The sequence below is a fragment of the Rana temporaria genome, chromosome 9, assembly GCF_905171775.1.
Source record: "Rana temporaria chromosome 9, aRanTem1.1, whole genome shotgun sequence".
In the NCBI taxonomy this organism is placed as follows: Eukaryota; Metazoa; Chordata; class Amphibia; order Anura; family Ranidae; genus Rana; species Rana temporaria.
Window position 1 is genome coordinate 90951756 of NC_053497.1, and position 22979 is coordinate 90974734.

Here is a 22979-nt window from a genome sequence, read left to right on the forward strand (position 1 = left end):
GAGATGACAGAAAAAGGCAGAAAGTGCACATATTTTAGCCATGAAAGTAGAAGAGATGGATTAGGCAGTATAGAAGTACTGCTTGTACTATGGGAGAATCACAAGAAATAGCACTGCATGCTGGGAGGATTGTATGCAGCCAATGTTATATTTAGCAATGAGATATCTGACAGAACAATGTCACAAACAGTGCTTATTAAACCATAAATATCAATCAAAGCCTTTTACAGCTGTCACTGGTGGAATTACATTGGAAGGATTATACACACAGCCTTAAAGTGGTTGTAAACCCTTACATACAACTTCTACCTACATGTGAGCCTAGATTAAGACCTACCTTTAGGTGCAACAAACCTACACGGTTTAGGAGATATGTGCAAAAGAAAGGCACCGATGTCTACGGCACATGCACTGTAGACAACGGCACGCAGGAGCACTGAGCGCGCCGTTACTAACAGCGATCATGCCGTTAGTGGCAGAACCCGCGCGCATGCGTGGGAGTGACGTCATCGTGGCTTCAGCCAGTCACAGTGCTTGAGCCGTGATATGCGGAAGTCACCGACAGAGGAGGTGACCGAGCACCGCTGCGGGGACTTCGATCTCGGGTAAGTACTTCATAATGAGCTAGTATGTCTTGCAGGTTTTTTTTTTTTTAAAGGGGTTTCCAACCACTTTAAGAGAAGTACTCAGGCAGGGTAAAGTGATGTTTTCTGGAAGCTATTTACAGCTCCCCGCTGGTCAGTGGCGGCTGGTGGTATATATAGTTTTTGGGGGCAAACAATCCACCCGCCCCCCTTGTCTATCACCAGCCCCGCACTTACCCCGTCTAGGTCACAGGCAGGGCTTCCTCCTCCTTGGCTTCGGCTGCTTCCTCTGCATCTCCTCACTTCTCCCCCCTAGCAGCCTATAGAATCGCTTCTCCTCTTGGCCAATCGGGTAACGGGTCTCAGGACCCGCTTCCTCATTGGCCAGGAGGAGAATCAGGAAGACAATAGCGAATATTAATTCACTATTGTTACACAACTGGGCGGGCTCTGTGCCCCAAGCCCACCTCTTTTTGAAGCCAATTAGAGTCCCAGGCTCCTAAAAAAGAAAAAAAAAATCTCATTGTAGAATAGGGGCCAGGGGCATGGATTAGGGGGCCTGGGATGGGCCACCACTGCCGCTGGTCACTCCACCAGTCATGATCTGCCTGCACTGCATAGAAAAGCATAGAGGCTTAGTGATGACAATGGTGGGTGTCACAAAGGTATGTAATGAAAACGGAAAGCTATATTTGAAAATATCATTAGAATGTTGATGAGGGGAAAATGAGGAAGCAGGGAAATCAAAATAAAAGTAGATTAAACTTCAAGCGGTATTAAACCCAAAACCAAAAGTGTATTACATTGCAGCTTACCAAGCATTAGATGTGGTGGCTGCATCAGTTTTTGTTTCTTTGGCTTTTTCCCTCGGTTTTCACCTGGTGATCTGGCTAGTAACACACCTCCTGTATTAGTGAGACACAACTCTGGAGGAATGAGAACATGAGGCACAGCAGACAGCAGCATTGACAGTCTAAAGGGGGAGGGTATTGTTAAATGTATTAGCAGATTTAGATACACTAACAAATTGAAGCCAAACTCCAGCTAACACTTTATAATCAGTTACAGCAAACAGTTTTGTTTTCTTTTGGGATAAAGGTTTTGCATGAATAAATAAAGGCTGATCATTTTAATCACCGCTGCCAGTGTTAAGTGGCTTGCCTCTTCCATTTAAACTGATACATTCTGTTGGAGAGTTGCAGAGTTTATGCATATATGAGAAAGGGTCATCTGTATCAGACTTGCTGGCTGGATCACTAGGTGAAAATAGAAGAAAGAAAGCCCAAAAAAGAAAACGAATGCAGCCATTGCATCTAAGAATTGGTATATATTGCAATATAATACGTTTGCTTATGGGTTTAATACCACTTTCTGGTTTAAAGCATACATGGTGAAAATGCAGCGTTTTCAGGACAGCTAAACAATGTTCTGTCAGATACTTAAAGCGGAGTTCCACCCCAAAAAGTGTAGCTGCTGACTTTTAAAGCGGTGGTTCCCCCTTAAAAACAATTTTTTTATTCCACTGCCCCCCCACATTCCATCACGATTAAGGCTCTTATTATTTTTTTCCTGCTGTACATACCTTAGTACAGCATATTCACCCGTGCATCCGGGTTGCGAGTCCCGCGGGAGTGGGCGTTCCTCACATGCTGTTGATTGACGTTTTGCCCAAAAACGAGCTCTCCCCCCGTCACGTAAGCCGAGTCACGATTGGCGAAAGGAGCCGAACGGCGATGCGCATGCGCAGTATAGCGCCGACTCGCCGTTCGGCTCCTTTCGCCAACCGTGACGCGGCTTACGTGACGGGGGGAGAGCTCGTTTTTGGGCAAAACGTCAATCAACAGCATGTGAGGAACGCCCACTCCCGCGGGACTCGCAACCCGGATGCACGGGTGAATATGCTGTACTAAGGTATGTACAGCAGGAAAAAAATAATAAGAGCCTTAATCGTGATGGAATGTGGGGGGGCAGTGGAATAAAAAAATGTTGTTTTTAAGGGGGAACCACCGCTTTAATAATCGGACACTCACCTGTCCCACAGTCCAGCGATGCGGGTGCAGGAAGCCTCGCTCCTCTCCCCCTCCTCTCCGAGGCTTCAGCATCCTAACTGTGGGCACCCGGCTGTGGCTTCATAGCCAGGCGCGTGTGCGCATGCGCGAGCCGCGTTGTTCGCTGTGAATGGCCGGGCAATCTTCTGGGACCTGTGACATGATTGCAGGGAGGGATGGGGGGGGGGGGTGAATCTCCTTCCGGAGCCGCGGAGCCCCCAGGAAGATGTGGGAGCTAGGTGCCCGTAAAAACATGGTACCCGCTCCCCCCCAAAAAAATGACATAGCAAAAGTGGCATGTCAGGGGGTCACCTACACTTAAAGCGGAAGTTCCATTTTTTGATGGAACTCCGCTGTAAAATATCCACTCTTCTTCTCCCTGTAATACCTGCACAATTATACATGTGATTAGCACACATCATTCTCCGTTTGTCATAAAATATAAAAAAAATGTCACATACAAGCCTATACTACAGTATGAATGCCCTCAAGCATGTTGTGACATTAAAAAACACACACACGCGCGCGCGACACACTCCAAACTCGGAGTAAAGAGGGGTTACAAGCCCTGGCAGCTTTTTGTTGTGTCCCTGCTCGGAGGTTTACTCTCATTTACTATCCAAGTAACCACAAGAAATTAGGATTTTTTTCTTTCAGGGAGACAGACAGCAGCAAAAATCTGTCCGTATTTTTTTTTTCCTAATATGTAAAACTAAAAAATATTTTTTTCTAAAGTTATACTTTAAAAAAGTATTTTCATGGTTGAACAATTAGGCTGGGTTTACAAATCTATAGCTGCGGTTTGCAGTCAAGGGTCCGGTTCAGGTGCGATTCAATTGCACATTTTTGCCTGAATTCGCACCTAAAACTGGACCCAAAAACACACAGGATGCTTTTTTAAACTGCACCGCGGCCGCCCTGGACATCTGTGAACCGGTGCAGTGTCATATTCTGCTCCCTATCTCAGAATGCTCCGGAAGTCATGTGGCGGCAAACTGCGCATGCGCAATGCGTTCCATAACCAAATGCGATGCGTTCCAGGGTATTCACGACACTACCCTTCAGTGAACCATCACAATTTGTCACGGAAGTGACGTATTACCATACACGGAGTGGGGGGGGGGGGACAGAGAGAGAGACCCATTCACAGCGAGAGAGAAATAGAGATATAGAGATAGTGAGATACATTCAGAGCGAGAGAGAGATCGTGTACATATATTATAGATAACGGAAGTAATGCACATAGGGGAGGTAATCCCCTCCCTAAGCCCCGGTTCTCTGTCAGTATCTCTCTATCTGTATCCCTCTCTCGCTCTGAATGTATCTACGTATCTCTATATGTCTATTTCTCTGTCGCTCTGAATGGGTCTCTCTCTCTGTCCCCCCCCCCCCTCCGTGTATGGTAATACGTCACTTCCGTGACAAATTGTGATGGGTTCACTGAAGGGTAGTGTCGTGAAGCCCCTGGAACGCATCACATTTGGCGTTGGAATGCATTGCGCATGCGCAGTTCGCCGCCACGTGACTTAGGCAGCATTCTGTGATAGGGAGCAAACGGTGACACTACACCGGCTCCATTGAAAGCAGGTCACATTCACATGCCGTGAATTGGATGGGGTGTGAACCCCCATCCAATTTACATATATGTGAACCCAGTCTAAAACAATGGTAGCTTCAGAAGTACACTCGCACAGGCATCGTGAGACTATGGGGTTGAGTTATTAAAACTGAGTGAGAGTGCAAAGTCTGCTACTGCTGTGCATGGTAGCCAATCACCTTCTAACTTCAGCTTGTTCAATTAAAGTGGTTCTAAAGGCTCAAGATTACTGTATTTACCTTCATGCAAACCTTCCTAATTCTTACCTGAGCCCCATCTCGATCCAGAGATGTGCATGAGTGCCTTGGCTCTGCGGGGACTCTGCCTCCTCATTGACTGAGACAGCAGCGGGAGCCAATCAGGAGAGAGAGGGGTGGGGCCGGGCTGAAGCTCTGTGTTTGAATGGACACACAGAGCTGCAGCTCTGGAGTGAGCCTGCACAGGTGCCCCCATTGCAAGCTGCTTGCTCTGGGGGCATTCGGCAGGAGGGAGGGGCTGGAAGCTGACTGTTTTTTGCACCTGATTTTGCACTCCCCAGTTTTAGTAAACCAACCCCTATATAGTATTGAAAAAAAACTTGTGTGCAGCTAGGCTCTCAGTGCAGGTTTTGCCAGTTGCTCAATACAGATCAGAGCAATGATGCAATAAAAGGTATTTCATTAAATGTATTCATTCATGCTGAGCTACAAAACCCTTGCCATGCTCCTTTTTTATGAAAAGATTTCCAAATATAAGTTAGTACGTGTGGCAGATCAACAATGCAGAAATACTAGTGCCATAATAATTTCCCATCTGTCTATTCAGACCTCACTATCTCATCTTATGGCCACCAGCAAAGACCCATGTCACTATCGTCACCAGCTAGAACATTTTCACAACCTCACGAATCACTCAAATTCTATGGCTGATGCAATACGCAAGTCATTAGGAACCCCTATGCAAGTTTTACCTGTACAGTGCCTTGAAAAAGTATTCATACCCCTTGAAAATTTCTACATTTTGTCATGTTACAACCAAAAACGTAAATGTATTTTATTGGCATTTTATGTGATAGACCAACACATAAGTTGCACATAATTGTGAAGTGGAAGGAAAATGATAAATTGTATTCAAAGTTTTTTTACAAGTAAATATGTGAAAAGTGTGGCGTGCATTTGTATTTAGCCTCCTTTACTCTGATACACCTAACTAAAATCTAATGGAACCAACTGCCTTCAAAAGTCACATAATTAGTAAATAGAGTCAACCTGTGTGTAATGTAATCACAGTTGTGAAGCCCTCAGAGGTTTGTTAGAGAACCAAGTGAACAAACAGCATCATGAAGTCCAAGGAACACACCAGAAAGATCAGGGATAAAGTTGTGGAGAAGTATAAAGCAGGATTAGGTTATAAAAAAATATCCCAAGCTTTGAACATCTCACGAAGCACTGTTCAATCCATCATCCAAAAATGGGAAGAGTATGGGTATGTAAACCAACCAAGACATGGCCGTCCACCTAAACTGACAGGCCGGGCAAGGAGAACATTCATCAGAGAAGCAGCCAAGAGGCCCATGGTAACTCTGGAGGAGCTGCAGAGAACCACAGCTCAGGTAGGAGAATGTGTCTACAGGACAACTATTAGTTGTGTACTACACAAATCTGCCCTTTATGAAAGTGACAAGAAGAAAGCCATTGTTGAAAGAAAGCCATAAGAAGTCCCATTTTCAGTTTGTAAGAAGCCACGTGGGCAAACATGTGGAAGAAGGTGCTCTGGTCAGATGAAGTCAAAATTTTACTTTTTGCCCTTAATGCAAAATGCTATGTGTGGCTATGTGTGGCGGAAAACTAACATTGCACATCACCCTGAACACACCATCATCTTCGTGAAACATGATGGTGGCAGAATCATGTTGTGGGGATGTTTTTCTTCAGCAGGGACAGGGAAGATGGTCAGAGTTGATGGGGAGATGGATGGAGCCAAATACAGAGCAATCTTAGAAGAAAACCTTTTGGGTTCCCCCCAAACATACAGCCTGAGCTACAATGGAATGGTTTAGATCAGGGGTGCCCAACCTTTTAAAGAGTGAGGGCCACTTAAGCAACTTGGTAACCAGTCGTAGGCCACAATGAGCGGATCGCGCAGATGACAGGTCGCAGCTATTCCATAGGCCTTATGATCTGATCCGCCCAGATGGAAGAAGGGGACAAATTCCCTTCTGTTTTTTTTTGCGTATTGAGATAGATGGGCATAAGCTGTCAAAAGTCTTTTTACATCTGCCGTTCTATAGAGGTGAATTGAGGATCCGATTGGGTCGGGCCGATCGTGTAAAAAGGGCCTAAGACTGTTTTCACACTGATGTTCTGCAGAGCGGGTGCAGCGTACTGCACCTGTGTCTATCCCGCGGGTTAGCTGAACTTTGCCATAGACTCCGCCTGTGGCAAAAGCCGGCGCTCTAAAGGAAGCATTGGCTTATGGGGCTCTGCTCTGCAGACGCTTTCTTCCTCTACCACCAGCTTCATTCACAACACTAATGCTGTGGTATGGATGGTCGGCAACCTGCGATCTGGGCTTGCCAACCCCCATTCCAGAGCTGGAGGTCGCGGGCCACATCAGAGGGCTCCGCGGGGCACTGGTTGGCCACCCCTGGTTTAGATTAAAGCATATTCATGTGTTAGAATGGCCCAGTCAAAGTCCAGACCTAAATCTAATTGAGAATCTGTGGCAAGACTTGAAAATTGCTGTTCACAGACTCTCTCCATCCAATCTGACAGAGCTTGAGCTATTTTGCAAAGAAGAATGGGCAAAATGTCACTCTCTAGATGTGCAAAGCTGGTAGAGACATCCCCAAAAAGACTTGCAGCTGTAATTGAAGTGAAAGGTGGTTCTACAAAGTATTGACTCAGGGGGGCTGAATACAAATGCACACCACACTTTTCACATATTTATTTGTAAAACATTTTGAAAACCATTTATAATTTTCCTCCCACTTCACAATAATGTGCCACTTTATGTTGGTCTATCACATAAAATCCCAATAAAATACATTTACATTTTTGGCTGTAACATGACAAAATGTGAAACATTTCAAGGGGTATGAATACTTTTTCAAGGCATTGTAGCTACAGTGACATTTCCTAACATAATCAATAGATAGGTTCACGTTAAAGATTTTTTATAATTTTGCTGGTTGAGCCTCTTTAAAGGAGGATTCTCTTATGTCTTATGGGTCTTACAGGTTGTATAATTACGTTCCTGATGTCTTTGATTTAAAATGCAAGTTATGTCAAAAACAAAAAAAAACAAAAAGTAATTTAATATAACCGTCACACACTTTTCCTCACTAATAACTGATAACAGTTTAGTGACATGTGACCTGTAACTGTTTCAGGCCTCAGTCGTCCAGATAGAATGCATGTTTACCTTTCCAGTTCCTAACGTTGTCCAGACTGGATAGTGAGATTCTTCTTGGCACCATTCCAGATAAACAATGTCCATTCTGGATAATTCCGCTGGAAATCACTTCAGCCCTTGCTTCAGGAAAGTGGTTTGGTTTAGGCGGTCTCGGTGGTGGAATAATGGCTAAGATCTCACCGTCACTAAGCCCACTGAGATTTTTTTCAATGGAAAATGTTTGTGATGAAGCAGGACCCAGCAGAGGGGAAGAAGAAGAAAAGTCACTGGAAAAACCATTTGATTCAAGGTCCTTGATGGCAATGGAAGTTGGGGATTGGATAGGACCATGGTGGTGAAAGTTTACATTGTAAAGTGTCTGGTTAAGAGGATGTGGAGATGATAAGCAGTCAACAAAAACATCATCAGAGGAGGTCTGTTCTAAGGATTTGTCAGAGTTTGACCACGCATCACATCTGAAATGAAGAGCACAAAAATTAAATCAACAAATAAAATACAAGAAAGATAGAAATGTTTCTTTAAATGTCAAATACGGACTTTTGTCTTGTCTGAGCCTGGTAGGCCTGTCTCAGGCCTCGTACACACGACCGAGGATCTTGACGGGCGAAACACATGGTTTTGCTCGTCGAGTTCCTTGTTAGGCTGTCGAGGAACGCGACGTGCCAATTTTCTCCATTCCCGTCAAGGAAAAAGAAGACATGCTCTTTTTGGCTCGTCGAATTCCTCGACAGTTTCCTCGTCGAAAAATGTACACACGACCGGTTTCCTCGGCTAAAAAAAAAAAGCAAGTTTCTTGCTAGTTTTTGCCGAGAAACTCGGTCGTGTGTACGAGGCCTCAGGCCAAAAAGAGAGCATGTCTTCTTTTTCCTCAACGGGAATGGAGAAACTTGCCTTGTCGAGTTTCTCGACAGCCTAACAAGGAACTCGACGAGGAAATTGATGTGTTTCGCCAGTCGAGTTCCTCGGTCGTGTGTACGAGGCTTCACACGGGCTTCAGCTTGCATAAGAACAGTGTGAAAAGCAAGTTTTGTCACAGCATTCGCAGAGCTTTCAGCAATCATTGTTAAAGCGTTTAAAGTACCATTCAGCTCCAATTTGTCAATGCTGAATACAGATCCTAAGCATTGATTGCCACTTTAAACAAGCTGATAGCAGGCTTCAGAACTTCTTGAAGCTTGTTCAAAGCCTGCTAGTAGCTTGCTTAAAGCGGGAGTTCACCCATTTCTAAAAAAAATTTTTTTCTTCCCCTAGATTCCTGCTCGTTCGGTCTAGGGGAATCGGCTATTTGTATTAAAATAGGTGCAGTACTTACCCGTTTTCGAGCTGCATCTTCTTCCGTCGCTTCCGGGTATGGTCTTCGGGAGCGGGCGTTCCTTCTTGATTGACAGTCTTCCGAGAGGCTTCCGACGGTCGCATCCATCGCGTCACTCGTAGCCGAAAGAAGCCGAACGTCGGTGCGGCTCTATACTGCGCCTGCGCACCGACGTTCGGCTTCTTTCGGAAAATCGTGACGCGATGGATGCGACCGTCGGAAGCCTCTCGGAAACCTGTCAATCAAGAAGGAACGCCCATTCCCGAAGCCCATACCCGGAAGCGACGGAGAGGATGCGTCTCGTAAACGGGTAAGTACTGCACCTATTTTTAAATAAATAGCCGATTCCCCTAGTAATAACGAGCAGGAATCTAAGGGGGAAAAGTGCCCTCTAAGGGTGAACCCCCGCTTTAAGGCTGGGTTCACACTTGTGTGGTGCGAATTCCAGCTCTGTTATCTCTGCAAATAGATAACAGAGCTGTTCAGCGGATCATCTGCTTTGCAGCTTCAAATTTGGTGACCTGGGAGAGGGGAGGGAGAGGGGGGGGAGTGTAGTGAGCAGGTAGAGAAATCCTGTTGGGAACTGAACACATCTGCGAATCAGATGCGTACCCATAGAAGATAATGGGCCTGAATTCGCACCTGAGCCACACTGCAATGCACAGCTCTCCCCGTTCTTCAGCTCTGGGGACCGACCGCGGGACTCCGGCGATGATCGGGTCCGAGGAAACCGGTCGTGTGTACACTTTCGTCGAGGAAACTGTCGAGAAACTCGACGAGCCAAAAAGAGAGTATGTTCTCTATTTCCTTGACGGGAATGGAGAAAATTGGCTTGTTGAGTTTCTCGACGGCTTCACAAGGAACTCGACGAGCAAAACGATGTGTTTTGCCCGTCGAGTTTCTCGGTCGTGTGTACGAGGCCTCAGGGGGATTTTTTTTTTTACCTTATTGCAGATATTGCATTAAGGTAGAAAAATTATTTTTGCTTTAGAACCAATTTGGCCTCTTCTGCTGGCCCCTTAAGAGCTTCTAAATGCCCGAAGGCAGAGGTGGACATTCGGGTCATATGACAGTTGTGATTGGCTGTCACAGCGGTCATATGATCATAAAGCCCCCCAGATCACAAGTATGCATCGGGAGCTTTCCGGTCCCAACTGGTAACTGTACTAGGATCGTGCAGGGCGTTCTCATCACAGACAAGTGTTTGTATATATATGGCCTCTCAGTGTTAAAGCCCACCTGCCAAAAGGCTGCATATATATTCGTATGACCAGCAGGAAGAGGTAATGATATAAAAACAGCAGCATGAAAAACTAATCCTACATTCAAACACTGTTGGACATTAATACTGATTGATGAGTCATTTGGAGCTACCAGCACATCATCCATCCTCTACAAGATGTAAGGCCTCCTACACACGACCGAGTTCCTCGGCAAAAACCAGCAAGAAACTTGCTGGTATTTTTTTTTTGCCGAGGAAACCGGTCGTGTGTACACTTTTCGACGAGGAAACTGTCGAGGATCTCGTCGAGCCAAAAAGAGAGCATGTCTTCTTTTTCCTCGACGGGAATGGAGAAATTTGGCTCGCCGAGATCCTCGACAGCCTAACAAGGAACTCGACGAGGAAAACGATGTTTTTCGCCCGTCGAGTTTCTCGGTCGTGTGTACGAGGCTTTAGTGTGATTACCATGACCAATTTTATGAATACCGGGCAGATAAAAAAAACATTTATTTAATGCAATATATTAAAAGTAATAAAGAATGTTATTACGTAAAATTACCATAGGCAACCAAATCTGCCTTGATATCAGCCTCCTTTAATCCCCCTGCACAGTACAACTCAAATGGAAACTGCCAGCCCTCTGAGCCAATCAGAGCTCTCCGACAATGCATAGTGCTGTCAGTCTCTCTTCCTGAACTCGTTTACAGGACGGTAGCTGTACAACCTCATCTATGTGGCGCTACTCATGTGCTGTACAATTCGCAAAGAAGTCGTGTTTTTGCACAATTTTGTAGGTGGGAAACAATGGTCTTCCAAATCAGTTGTCTTATAGATTGCAGCGTTCCCATACTTGTCAGCACACAAAATGGCAAGGTTCTTGTTTATTTGATGGAATGCACACTCTGTTTGAGACGCATTTGGCTATTTTTAAACTGAAGTCAGAGATTTTTGTCCTCCATCTGATTCTCACAGATGATACCAAGTGGGAGGGACGGTACGATCTTTTTAAGTGTCATTAGAGAGAACACTCCGTTCTCTTCTGCTTGTATCAAAGATTACTAAAATGTCTTCAGTAAGGAACATGCACATTTATCTCACATATTTTTAGCAGTCACTTCATTTTTAGAAGAGTGACCGTCTCCATAAATTCAGAATTACAGTCAAAATGTAGGCTATTCTTGGAAATAGTGATTGCTGGACATGTAAAAAAAAAAAAAAAAAAAGAACAAAATAAACATCTTCTGTCAAGCATTAACATTCATGCTTACTAGGCAGTAATTAAAATGTATTTTTAGCAATAAAACGTGCAACAATAGAATCTTCAAGGATATAGCGATAGACAAGCTATGGTCATAATAGAGCTAGCATATCCATCATACTCTATACAAACACCAGACAGCGACCCATTTCCCAAGGAAGTAAACAAAGATAGCGTTTTCCACTTTAAGAAAGTGTAAAATATTTGAATGTGGAATGTATCCTGTCCCCTGCGACTTCCACGGTTTGGCTCAGATAAGTCGAACTTAAATAAAAACAGTGGGTGGAACTGAGCTGTACTAATCTTCAAGGGGCTACATTTTGTCTTCTGAGGGCCACACCTACTTAACTCCACAAAAATATTAAATCGCTTTTGTATTTAACATTACAGTAACAAGTGCAACTAACCAGATTTTATCCCAAAAAAGGGGGGACTTAAAACACTGCCTGAAGTGTTGATCTGCAAAATGATGTATTGAAATGTAACTTGTATCAATAGGAATCCAGCTAAGAATTGTCCAGTGTAAATTAATAAACCATGTAGAGCAGGGGTGTAAAACTCATTTCATTGTGGGCCACATCAGTGGCGGCTGGTGCTCAACATTTTTGGGGGGGCGCAAACAAACGAAAAAGAAAAAAAACATCAATTGCAGCCTCAGGCCTCGTACACACGACCGAGTTTCTCTGCAAAAACCAGCAAGAAACTTGCTGGTAGATATTTTTTTGCAGAGGAAACCGGTCGTGTGTACATTTTCGTCAAGGAAACTGTCGAGAAACTCGACGAGCCAAAAAGAGAGCAAGTTCTCTATTTCCTCGACAGGAATGGAGAAACTTGCCTTGTCGAGTTCCTCGACAGCCTAACAAGGAACTCGACGAGCAAAACGATGTGTTTCGCCCGTCGAGTTCCTCGGTCGTGTGTACGAGGCTTCACTGTGCCCAACAATTGTTGCCACTGTGCCATCAAACGCAGCCACTGTGTCATCACATGCAGCCACTGTGCCATCACACGCAGTCACTGTGCCATCAATTGTCGTCACTGTGCCCATCAAACGCAGCCACTGTGCCATCACACGCAGCCACTGTGCCATCAATTGTTGCCACTGTGCCATCAAACGCAGCCACTGTGCCATTAATTGTCGCCACTGTGCCATCAAAAGCAGCCACTGTGCCATCAAACGCAGCCACTGTGCCATCAAACGCAGCCACTGTGCCATCAAACGCAGCCACTGTGCCCATCAATTGTCGCCACTGTGCCCATCAATTGTCGCCACTGTGCCCATCAATTGTCGCCACTGTGCCCATCAATTGCCACTACTGTGCTCATCAATTGCCACTAGTTTGCCCCGTAAAATGCCGCCAGCTTGCCCCATAAAATGCAGCCATTTTCCCCCTTAAAATGCCGCCAGATTGCCCCCCCCCCCGCCCAGCACTTACCTTTCTCAGGTCAGCCATCCTCCTCCACGAGCCCTTGATGTCTTCTCCCGCTCTCGTTGTTGCTTCAGCCAATCAGGTGACCGGTAACCAGACCCGGTGAACCTGATTGGCTGAGACGCGTGTCAGTGTTAACCAGGGTAGGCACACCCTGTGCGATCTCTGGTTAGCCATTTGGAAGCCAATTAGAGCCCACAGGCCGCTGGCTCTGATAGACACTTCCAAAACACACCCTCCGCTGTTATTCAGATGGCCGGCGCTCAACAGGGGGCCGGCCACCTGAATAGTGGGCAGTGGCGACAATACATAGATTCATGCAATGCATGAATCTATGTATTGTTAAGTGACGGTGCAGGAGAGAGGGGGCGGTGTTCCTGCGCCCACTATGGACGCACCGCCACTGGGCCACATCAGCATTATGGTTGCCCTCAAAGCGCCATTTGTATCTGTAAGTCCAGAGCACCCCACCACCCCTTACATCAGATGTCAAGAGCTCCCCCCCCACCATCAAAAATCATGGGTCCCCCACACTCCCTTACATCATAGTGCACCCCCTTTACCATGTGCTGTTGCCACAAAGAAGCTGGGGGCAGAGTTGGGAAGTAGAACGTGCAGGATCTGGATAAGAACCAGAGAAAGGCTGGGGGGAGTGCCATAGCTGGAGAGGTATGAGGGCCACATGAAATGGCCTGGCGGCCAGGTTCAGCCCCCAGGCCTTGCATTTGACACCCGTGATGTAGAGGTTCAAAGAATGTGAGAGAGGGTTACATGCAAACCAAATTGATATGACTGCTTTAAATCTAAGTATTTTGTTTTATTTTACATTTCATATATTTAATATTTAACTCGTAATCCAAAGCAAACGGCACCTGTATCTTTTAATGCCGTTTCCTCTTAGCCCTGATGAAGGGGGACCTGTTGAACCCTTCAAACACGCTGGCTTTTGATTTCCAATAAAAACAAAGTCTGGACCTTTACATAATGTGCAGGTGATTTCCTCCTTGCACCCCAGCTTAGCAGTTTCTTGGCTTTTAGCAGAGTGATTTGCTTACAACCTGGGAACAGTAATGGCAACTGCATTGAAATGGACAATCCATAAAAAAAAAGAGGACAAATTCAGGATTGTCAGTAAAGTCTGGGGAAAAAAAATGAGTAACAACAACATTAGTCTAAACATAATGAATTGAACAAGTTAAAGTGCCAAATACCAGCTCTATAATGTGACACCTGCCTAGCTAGGAACGCCACCTGTCACAGGGCTGCAACTGGTGATCTCCATCTGAAAGTGTGTAAGTCCTAGCTGTCATGCAGATTCACTGGCTTTAATACATTGAGTGAATGACAGGAAGCAAGCATCCACCTGTGATGTTCTGACTGGGATTTGAATTCATTGGATTTGTACTTAACAGTTGAAAGTAAAAAAAAGTAAGCTAAGGACAGCAGAGCAAGGAGACTCAGCGTCACTGTGGACATCAAGGATAGGCACATGCCATCCCTTTGCTATATGAGTTGCCACATGTGTTCTGTGCTCTTCTTCACCATATCATACTGCACTTAGTTATGGCACCCTCTTGTGTATACTTGGTGTGCAGGCCACACAGCTGTGGGCCCTGAGTTCCTTATCTCCCAGACTACTTCACTGAGAATCCACCACGCCTGGCTGCACATTTACTGCCCTGTACACACGATCAGGATTTAGCCCGACCAAACTCACAAAGCAGGAACAAAAATGGTCTCTGGACAGCCACACTCTGAACAAATTGTAGCCTTTATTAAAAGAAGGACAGCACTACAAGTCACAGCAAAATAAAATAAAAACCCGACGGCTGACGCGTTTCGCACTGAAACTAGTGCTTAGTTATAGATATGACTAAGCACTAGTTTCAGTGCGAAACGCGTCAGAGGTCAGGTTTTTATTTTACTTTGCTGTGACTTGTAGTGCTGTCCTTCTTTTAATAAAGGCTACAATTTGTTCAGAGTGCGGCTGTCCAGAGACAATTTTTGTTCCTGCTTTGCTAAGTGCATTGCCTGCACCTGAGTTATCTGCAACGGAGAATATTCATCTGGGTTCCCACCTGGAGCGGCTACTTCCCTTTTCCCCAACCAAACTCACCTCGGAATTCCCAAGGAATTCCATTGGAGAAAAAGAGAACATGTTCTCTATGTAAACTCCGACGGAATTCCTCGGAATATCCAATGGAAAAACTCAGATGGGCATACACATGGTCGAAATTTGGAAAAAGTCAGACAGACTTTTTCCATCGGAAATTTTGACCATGTGTATGCCCATCTGAGTTTTTCCATTGGATATTCCGAGGAATTCCGTCGGAGTTTACATAGAGAACACGTTCTCTTTTCCTCCAATGGAATTCCGATTGTGTGTACGAGGCATAAGACAAGCAATTTTAACTTTTTGTAAGTTGCCAATTGTCTTTTCCACAATAAAAGTATTAATATTACTACACTCAGATTGTGCCCTCTCTGCTGTTCTTATCTATCACTTCATAGACCTCTTTAGTCTCCAAAGAGGTGCTGCATAGAAGTGTTCTGGAACCAGTGAACGTTGACCCATGAAGTACCACAAGGGCATATACAGACTTTTTTGCTGTGTTCCCCAGTTTTGCATAGTCCTGCTACACTCCTGTGTCGTAGATCTTTTTTTAAAGTGGTAAAAAAAAAAATTGCCAAGCAGCAGATCAGATGGCAGCTTTGCACTTCGTTTTTTAACTAAACTCATCATTCTTATACTACAGATCGGAAAACAAACACTGTAAAACGCATGACAAATATATGTTTAATGGCTCACAAATGTTGTCTTCTATTTCTTCCTTGTATGTTGTATGTGTCCATTTCCATGTTTTGTGTAACTTATGAGAACTCCCATGTGCTTTCACTGACCAAAAAAGGAGCCCTCCAATACGACGTGCATGCTCTAACATCTGTTTATGGTGTTATAAAAGATATCACAACTTAAAGTTCAATTAAATGTAATCCACTCTCAAATGGTTTATGACTGTTTCCCATAGCTGGGTCAGTGCCCACATTTTCTCATGCTTTAAAAGGAAACAGCTAGTTAACTCTTCATGGAGAAGGCTGAGACGAGCCCATACTGCCTCGTCTGCCTTTTACTTTAAGGGCAAAGCATCAAATTGGTAAAATAAATCAGTAAGTACATATACATGGGAGCTGCCCTTGCTGGCTTTATACCTGTCAGCCCCAATCTGATATCCCTATCGAGTAAATGACTGATCTGGATCAAGCATGCAGCCTGTGCGCTCTAGGTCAGTGACTAAGTATAGGGGGCAAAATGAAGATATCTTTCCAACGCCTGCAGCTTTAAAAATAAGTGCAATATTTATATCCATATATCCAAGTATGTATTGGGGGTTAGTTACGAAAGGCAAATCCACTTTGCACCACAAGTGCAAACTACAAGTGCAAAGTGCACTTGAAATTGCACTGAACGTGCACTTGGAAGTGCAGTCTCTGTAAATCTGAGGGGTAGATGTGAAATGAGGGGAAGCTCTGCTGATTTTATTATCCAATCATGTGCAAGCTAAAATGCTGTTTTTTATTTTCCTTGCATGTCCCCCTCGGATCTACAGCGACTGCACTTCCAAGTGCACTTTCAGTGCAATTTCAAGTGCACTTTGCGCTTGTAGTTTGCACTTGTAGTGCGAAGTGGATTTGCCTTCAGTAAATAACCCCCATTGTGTATACAAGTACTACTTAAAATAGACAGCTTAACTTTAAGGGGGTTATTTACGAAAGGCAAATCCACTTTGCACTACAAGTACAAACTACAAGTGCAAAGTGCACTTGAAATTGCACTGAAAGTGCACTTGGTAGTGCAGTTGCTGTAGATCCGAGGAGCACAAGCAAGAAAAATAAAAACAGAATTTTAGCTTGCATATTTCCAAGTGCAGTTTTAGTGCAATTTAAAGTGCACTTTGCATATGTAGTTTGCACTTGTAGTGCAAAGTGGATTTGCCTTTCGAAAATAACCCCCAATGTCACGTACAGGTAAGTGTTTTGCAGAGGCAATGGGGGTTATTTATTAAAGGCAAATCCACTTTGCACTACAAGTGCAAACTACAAGTGCAAAGTGCACTAGAAATTGCACTTAGAAGTGCAGTCACTGTAAATCTGAGGGGTAGATCTGAAATGAGGGAAAGCTCTGCTGATTTTATTATCCAATCATGTGCACGCTAAAATGTTGTTTTTTATTTTCCTTGCATATACCCCTTTGGATCTACGGCGACTGCACTTCCAAGTGTACTTTCAGTGCAATTTCAAGTGCACTTTGCACTTGTAGTTTGCACTTGTAGTACAAAGTGGATTTGTCTTTAGTAAATAACCCCCAATGTCACATACTGGCAAATGTTTTGCAGAGGCAATTTCACCAGTTGGTGAGTGTTTTTCAGAGGCAATGTCGTCTGTAGGTAAGTGTTTTTCAGAGGCAATGTCGTCTGTAGGTAAGTGTTTTTCAGAGGCAATGTGAGTGAGTGAGAGACTTGTAAAGCGCAACACATGACAACCGAATTGCCTCTGGGCGCTGTATCCATTTCATGGGAAAGGAACCCCTTGACCTCAGAAGACATGGGTTTTAATCTTTCTCCTGAAAGTCAAGTGGTCCGACTCCAGTCTTCTGTAGGTAAGTGTTTTTCAGAGGCAATGTCTTCTGTAGGTAAGTTTTTTTCAGAGGCAATGTCACCTGTGGGTAAGTGTTTTGTAGGGCTAAAGTTGAAATTCTTACATTTTTAATCTCTGGATCAAGCCGCCTGCTCTGCTTTTATGAAATGAGTAGAAAGCAGCACAAAAGAATTCGCCTTATTGGAAAATAATAAAAATATATTATTTTAAAGGATGGTGTTGTCATATTTCTGCACTTGAAAATAAAGTTGGTAATATGCATTTTTAAGTCTTGTTTCGCGTGTGTTTTTGTGCAGCTACAGGCATTAAGGCTGGGTTCACACTTATGCGAATCGGATGTAAGTTTCCCTGCATCCAATTCGCATGACAGGAGACTGTGACCGGCTCTCAATGGAGCCGATTCACACATCTCTTGGATGGCCGCGGTTCGCATTATTAAAGGGTCCTGTGCATCTTTGGCTCTGTTTCAGGTTCAAATTCAGGTAAAAATTCAGACCTGATTCGTTCATGAAACGGAGGACAGGGATGCACCGGACCCCTGCTGTGAGCCGCGGCTGCAGCTAGTGTGAACCTGGCCTAAAATACATTCAGATTGCATGTTTTCTGCATTATACATGCCATATCATTCACGTCTTTGAAGATATGCTTTTCTGGACGTTATAACTAAATTTCAGCAAACAATGATACAGAGCTACCCATGTACTTTAGGCAGAGTTTACCACGTGTTGAGTCAAGCCGAATGTAAAGTGGTGCCCTATAGAAATAAATTTGCTGCTGTGGATATCTTTTAGGGCATAAAAGCTTGGTTTTAAGCACAGGCTAGAGAAGTACACAAACCAGGGCTCACAGTTAAAATAAAAAGAGGTAGTGGATGCCCTTTTCACACCATGCTTTGTGTCATCGTGAGTTCATGTGCACTGCATTAACCTCCATGGCGGTATGATTATTTCAGAAAAAAGGTGCTGAAAGCGGTACCATTATTTGCAAGGAAATTTGGCGTTTTATACTGTAGGCCTGTAATTCTTAGGAATAACTCACTTAAATCTAACCAAACAAGAGTCTAGTAGGCATCCCGGGTATGACATTTTTTTAAAAACAAAATTATAAATTAAAATATAATAAATAATTATAAATAATTATAACAAATAATAATATAAATATAATAAAAATGATTCAATAATGTAATCAACTCAAAATCACTGAAATTTGCTCAGTTGCAGATTTGTCGCTGTCATTACTTTTATTTTTTTATGACGAATTTCCCCACAAATCGCTATCGCACAATTTTGCAAGTGATTAGAATTTATTATCGCTGCTTTCTAGCTGCTCTAAAACCATTTTTGACATAAAGGGACACTTTTGGTTGCTATGGACAATCTACAGTTTGCAGGCAGAAAGAACAGTTTTTATTATATAAAAGAACATGTAGGGCACTGGACAGACCACTAGGGACAAGGGGGGTGTGTATTTTTTACATACAGTACTGTAATCTATAAGATTACAGTATACTGTATGTATTGTGTTTGTTTACCTTTTTGAATTTGGCGCCGTTCTCCGCTCCCGTGCGTCGTAACATCGCAGGGAACAGAGATCGGCGGCACACAGAGGCACTGTGTGAATCGAGTGAGGTCCCGCTCGCTCACACAGCGCGGTGGCATCGCTGGATCCAAGGACAATGTAAGTAAACCAAGCCTGTGGATTCAGCGAGGCGAGCCCGAGTCTGACTTGGGGTTACCGATCGTAGCCCAAAAATCTCACCCCGAGTCAGACTCGGGAATACCACCAGGGGGGTTAAGACAGACTGGGGGTTATTTACTAAAGGCAAATCCACTTTGGACTACAAGTGCACTGCAAGTGCAATTGGAAGTTCAGTTGCTGTAGATCCAAGGGGGACATGTAAGGAAAATAAAAAACAGCATTTTAGCTCGCACATGATTAGGTGATAAAATCAGCAGAGCTTCCCCTCATTTCAAATCTTCCCCTCAGATCTACAGTGAGTGCACTTTCAGTGCACTTGTAGTGCAAAGTGGATTTGCCTTTAGTAAATAAACCCCTCTGTTCGATAAATGGCAGTGGGCAGGACTCCATTTTTAATGCAGCACACCACAATGCATGACGTGTGTTATTGCGGCTGCACAGTGCTGTAATAGGATGTTGGAATGCCATTCAAAATGAAAGACAGCATAATAAATCATGGTATGGTAGATAAGTTACTGTGCAATAAGTCATTCAACAACAGTGTAAAGGGTGTTATGTTAAAGATACGGGGGTGGGGGTGTTATTGTTCTGCGTTATAAGGATTAATTAATATTTGGTTACTAGGCTTCTAAGTATGGAACAATCTGCTGAAGAAGGAACATATTGCTACACAAGCTGAGAGGATTTGACGGAAGATAAAAAATACAAGTTCAGTTTATCTCATGCCATACAATCCCCTGTAGTATATGGTAAATGTCACTTCCTGAATGCTTTTCTACACAGAATCTGTTCAGGAAGTGACCATTTGAATAATACAAATAGTCTAACAGGAAACTCTGTTTCTGATATCCTGACTTTTATCAGAGTATGGAGATGCCTATATTGCTTATTCTAACTGTGTTAAGGGAGAGATTATGAGAAAAGGGGATGCCCTTGTATTAAAATGTACCTCACATAAACACGCCTAGAAGCAGACTTTATATTAGCAAATTTTTTATCCTGTTATTTCACATGAAGCTAGTGATACCACATTTGGTTAAAGTGGAAGTAAACTCCTTTATTTTTTATAATTTGCTAACAGGAAGGGTATTTATGGCAGTAGATACCCTATCTGTCTCTTCTGCAATAAATGCACCCCCCTGCTTGTTAGCCATCATGTACACTGAGCCGCGCATTTATGGCCCTGATCTGTGCTGCTGCGCTGTGACTCCGGTGCGCATGGAGTCAGGGGAGTGACATCATTGTGGCCAGGCTTATCAAACGTCCCAAGGCACAGAACTCAGAATGAAAACCGCAAGAGGAAGAAGTACCAGGGGCCTGCTGGATTGATCCCAGCGCAACGCTGGAGGGTACAAAAGTGAGTACACCCCTCACATTTTTGTAAATATTTTATTATACCTTTTCATGTGACACTTTGCTACAATATAACGTAGTGAGTGTACAGCTTGTATAACAAGTTTACCGTCCCCTCACCTCTTCTAAAGATGATGCACAAGAAAGCCAGCAAACAGTTTTTTGAAGACAAGCAAACTAATGACATGGATTCCTAGAACCATGTCTTGTGGCCTGATGAGACCAAGATAAACTTATTTGGTTCAGATGGTGTCAAGCGTGTGTGGCGGCAACCAGGTGAAAAATACAAAGACAAGTGTGTCTTGCCTGCATTCAAGCATGGTGGTGGGAGTGTCATGGTCTGGGGCTGTATGAGTGCTGCCGGCACTGGGGAGCTACAGTTCATTGAGGGAACCATGAATGTCAACATGTTCTGTGACATAGGCCTCGTACACACGACCGAAAATCTCGTCGTAAAAGAAACGTTGTTTTCCTCGACAAGGTTCTTGTCAGGCTTGATGAGAATCTTGTCAGCTTTCCTTGCATACACACTGTCAAGACAAACGGTGTGTGGAGGAGTGCAAGGTCTCTAACATCCACCAGCTCCGTAATGTCGTCATGGAGTAGTGTAAGAGGATTCCAGTGGCAACCTGTGAGGCTCTGGTGAACTCCATGCTCAAGAGGGTTGAGGCAGTGCTGAAAAATAATGGTGGCCACACAAAATATTGACACTTTGGACCCAATTTGGACATTTTCACTTAGGGGTATACTTACTTGTGTTGCCAGCGGTTTAGGCATTAATGGCTGTGTGTTGAGTTATTTTGAGGCGAGCGTAAATTTACACTTTTATACAAGCTGCACACTCACTACTTCACATCGTAGCAAAGTGTAATTTCTTCAGTGTTGTCACATGAAAAGATATAATACAATATTTACAAAAAATGTGAGGGGTGTACTCAATTTTGTGAAATACTGTATATATATATATATATATATATATATATATATATATATATATATATATATATATATGTGTGTGTGTTTTTTAAATAACAAACATCTTGTACACATCTACACTGTGAAATGGTTTTGCACAGAACAGCCCCGATCCTCCTCTTCTAGGGTCCTCCTCACAAGGTGCCCACCATAGGAAGCTGCTTCCAGCATACAACAAATTCTATTCCAGGTTAGTGAAGTATATACCATAACAGCCAGGCCCGTTCAATAACTTTTTGTTGGAATTTTCGACAACGACAGTCAAAGTAGTCCTTTTGTGACAGTTTTTTTTTGTGATTGGAATGTGCTTTTAATTAGTCTGTGTGCATGTAGGAGGGCTCTTTGCAAAGCCTCATATCAGAACATAAACTTGTGCTTCACACTAAACATTTTTTTGACACGGAATATACAGATTTTGAATGATGGTGAGAAATTTTCTATTTATCTTCTCTCCTGCCATGTTTACACAGAACGTCTGGCTCACATACCTGGTGGTATTTACTTTCCCACTCTCACAATTGGGCAAATACAGATAGTCGGGGATGAACGCTGAATCCGATTCACTGCGGTTCTCTTCTGTTGAGGTATCAGCCACTGAGCTGTCCACGGAGTAAGAGGGGTCTGTGATTCTTGACGTGTGAGTGGAGACTGCTGGAGATGCTTGGACGGAGGAGTTGGTATGAGAAAGGCTCTCCACAGAATCTGTTTAAAAGAATAATCCCAGTGTTAGCATATTTACATGTCTGGAGACTGTACACATGCCATTTATTAAGTATCCAGGCAGGACACAGCACAGGCCAAATTGTACCAGGTGTTTATATTTCCTAAGAATACTGTTTCCCTGCCTGATAAACACAGCTCAGGGAGTGAGGCCAACTAATGAGCTAAAAAAAAAAAAAAAGATTCTCAGAACAAGGCTGTTTACATATGACGGACTTTGTGGTATGAAAATCTGCTGCAATTTGTTCTGAGATCTCTCCAGATTCCATTGGATTCCCAGGAAGAAGCAGAACAGTGCTTATTGCTTAATTTCTACAGAAGCTTTATGAAGAGAACAATCACACGAGAAGGAAAGTGACAGCCATAAGATGAATTGGGTTCTTTTTTTACATAAATTCCTTTTCCATAAATCTTTTGCATAAAAAGGATACCTTAAAGTATAACTAAAGGCAAAACTTTTTTATTTTTATTTGGATAGAGTGGAGAGGGATTAGAATCCCTGTAAATTTGTATTGCTGTCTGTGTCCCCGTTAACTACTTGCTGACCACTCTATAGCAGTTTACTGCTACAGGGCGGCAGCTATGTGCAGGATCGTGTATGTATATATATATATATATATACCGTATTTATCGGCGTATACCGCGCACTTTTTTGCCCTGGAAATCAGGGCAAAATCGTGGGTGCGCGATATACGCCGATACCCGCTTTCCCGCGCCGAGTTTGAATACCGCGCCG

General features: G+C 43.7%; 1 protein-coding gene across 1 annotated transcript in view; it reads right to left on the reverse strand.

Moving 5' to 3' along the window:
- Nucleotides 1-22979, reverse strand: part of GAB3 (GRB2 associated binding protein 3) — a 159304-nt gene that overhangs the window by 37634 nt on the left and 98691 nt on the right. The window contains exons 3-4 of the mRNA XM_040323918.1: nucleotides 22012-22225; nucleotides 7632-8077 (exon numbers count right to left, since the gene is read on the reverse strand). Of these exons, the coding sequence (XP_040179852.1) occupies nucleotides 7632-8077; nucleotides 22012-22225 (660 nt within the window). The remainder of the gene's footprint in view (nucleotides 1-7631; nucleotides 8078-22011; nucleotides 22226-22979) is intronic.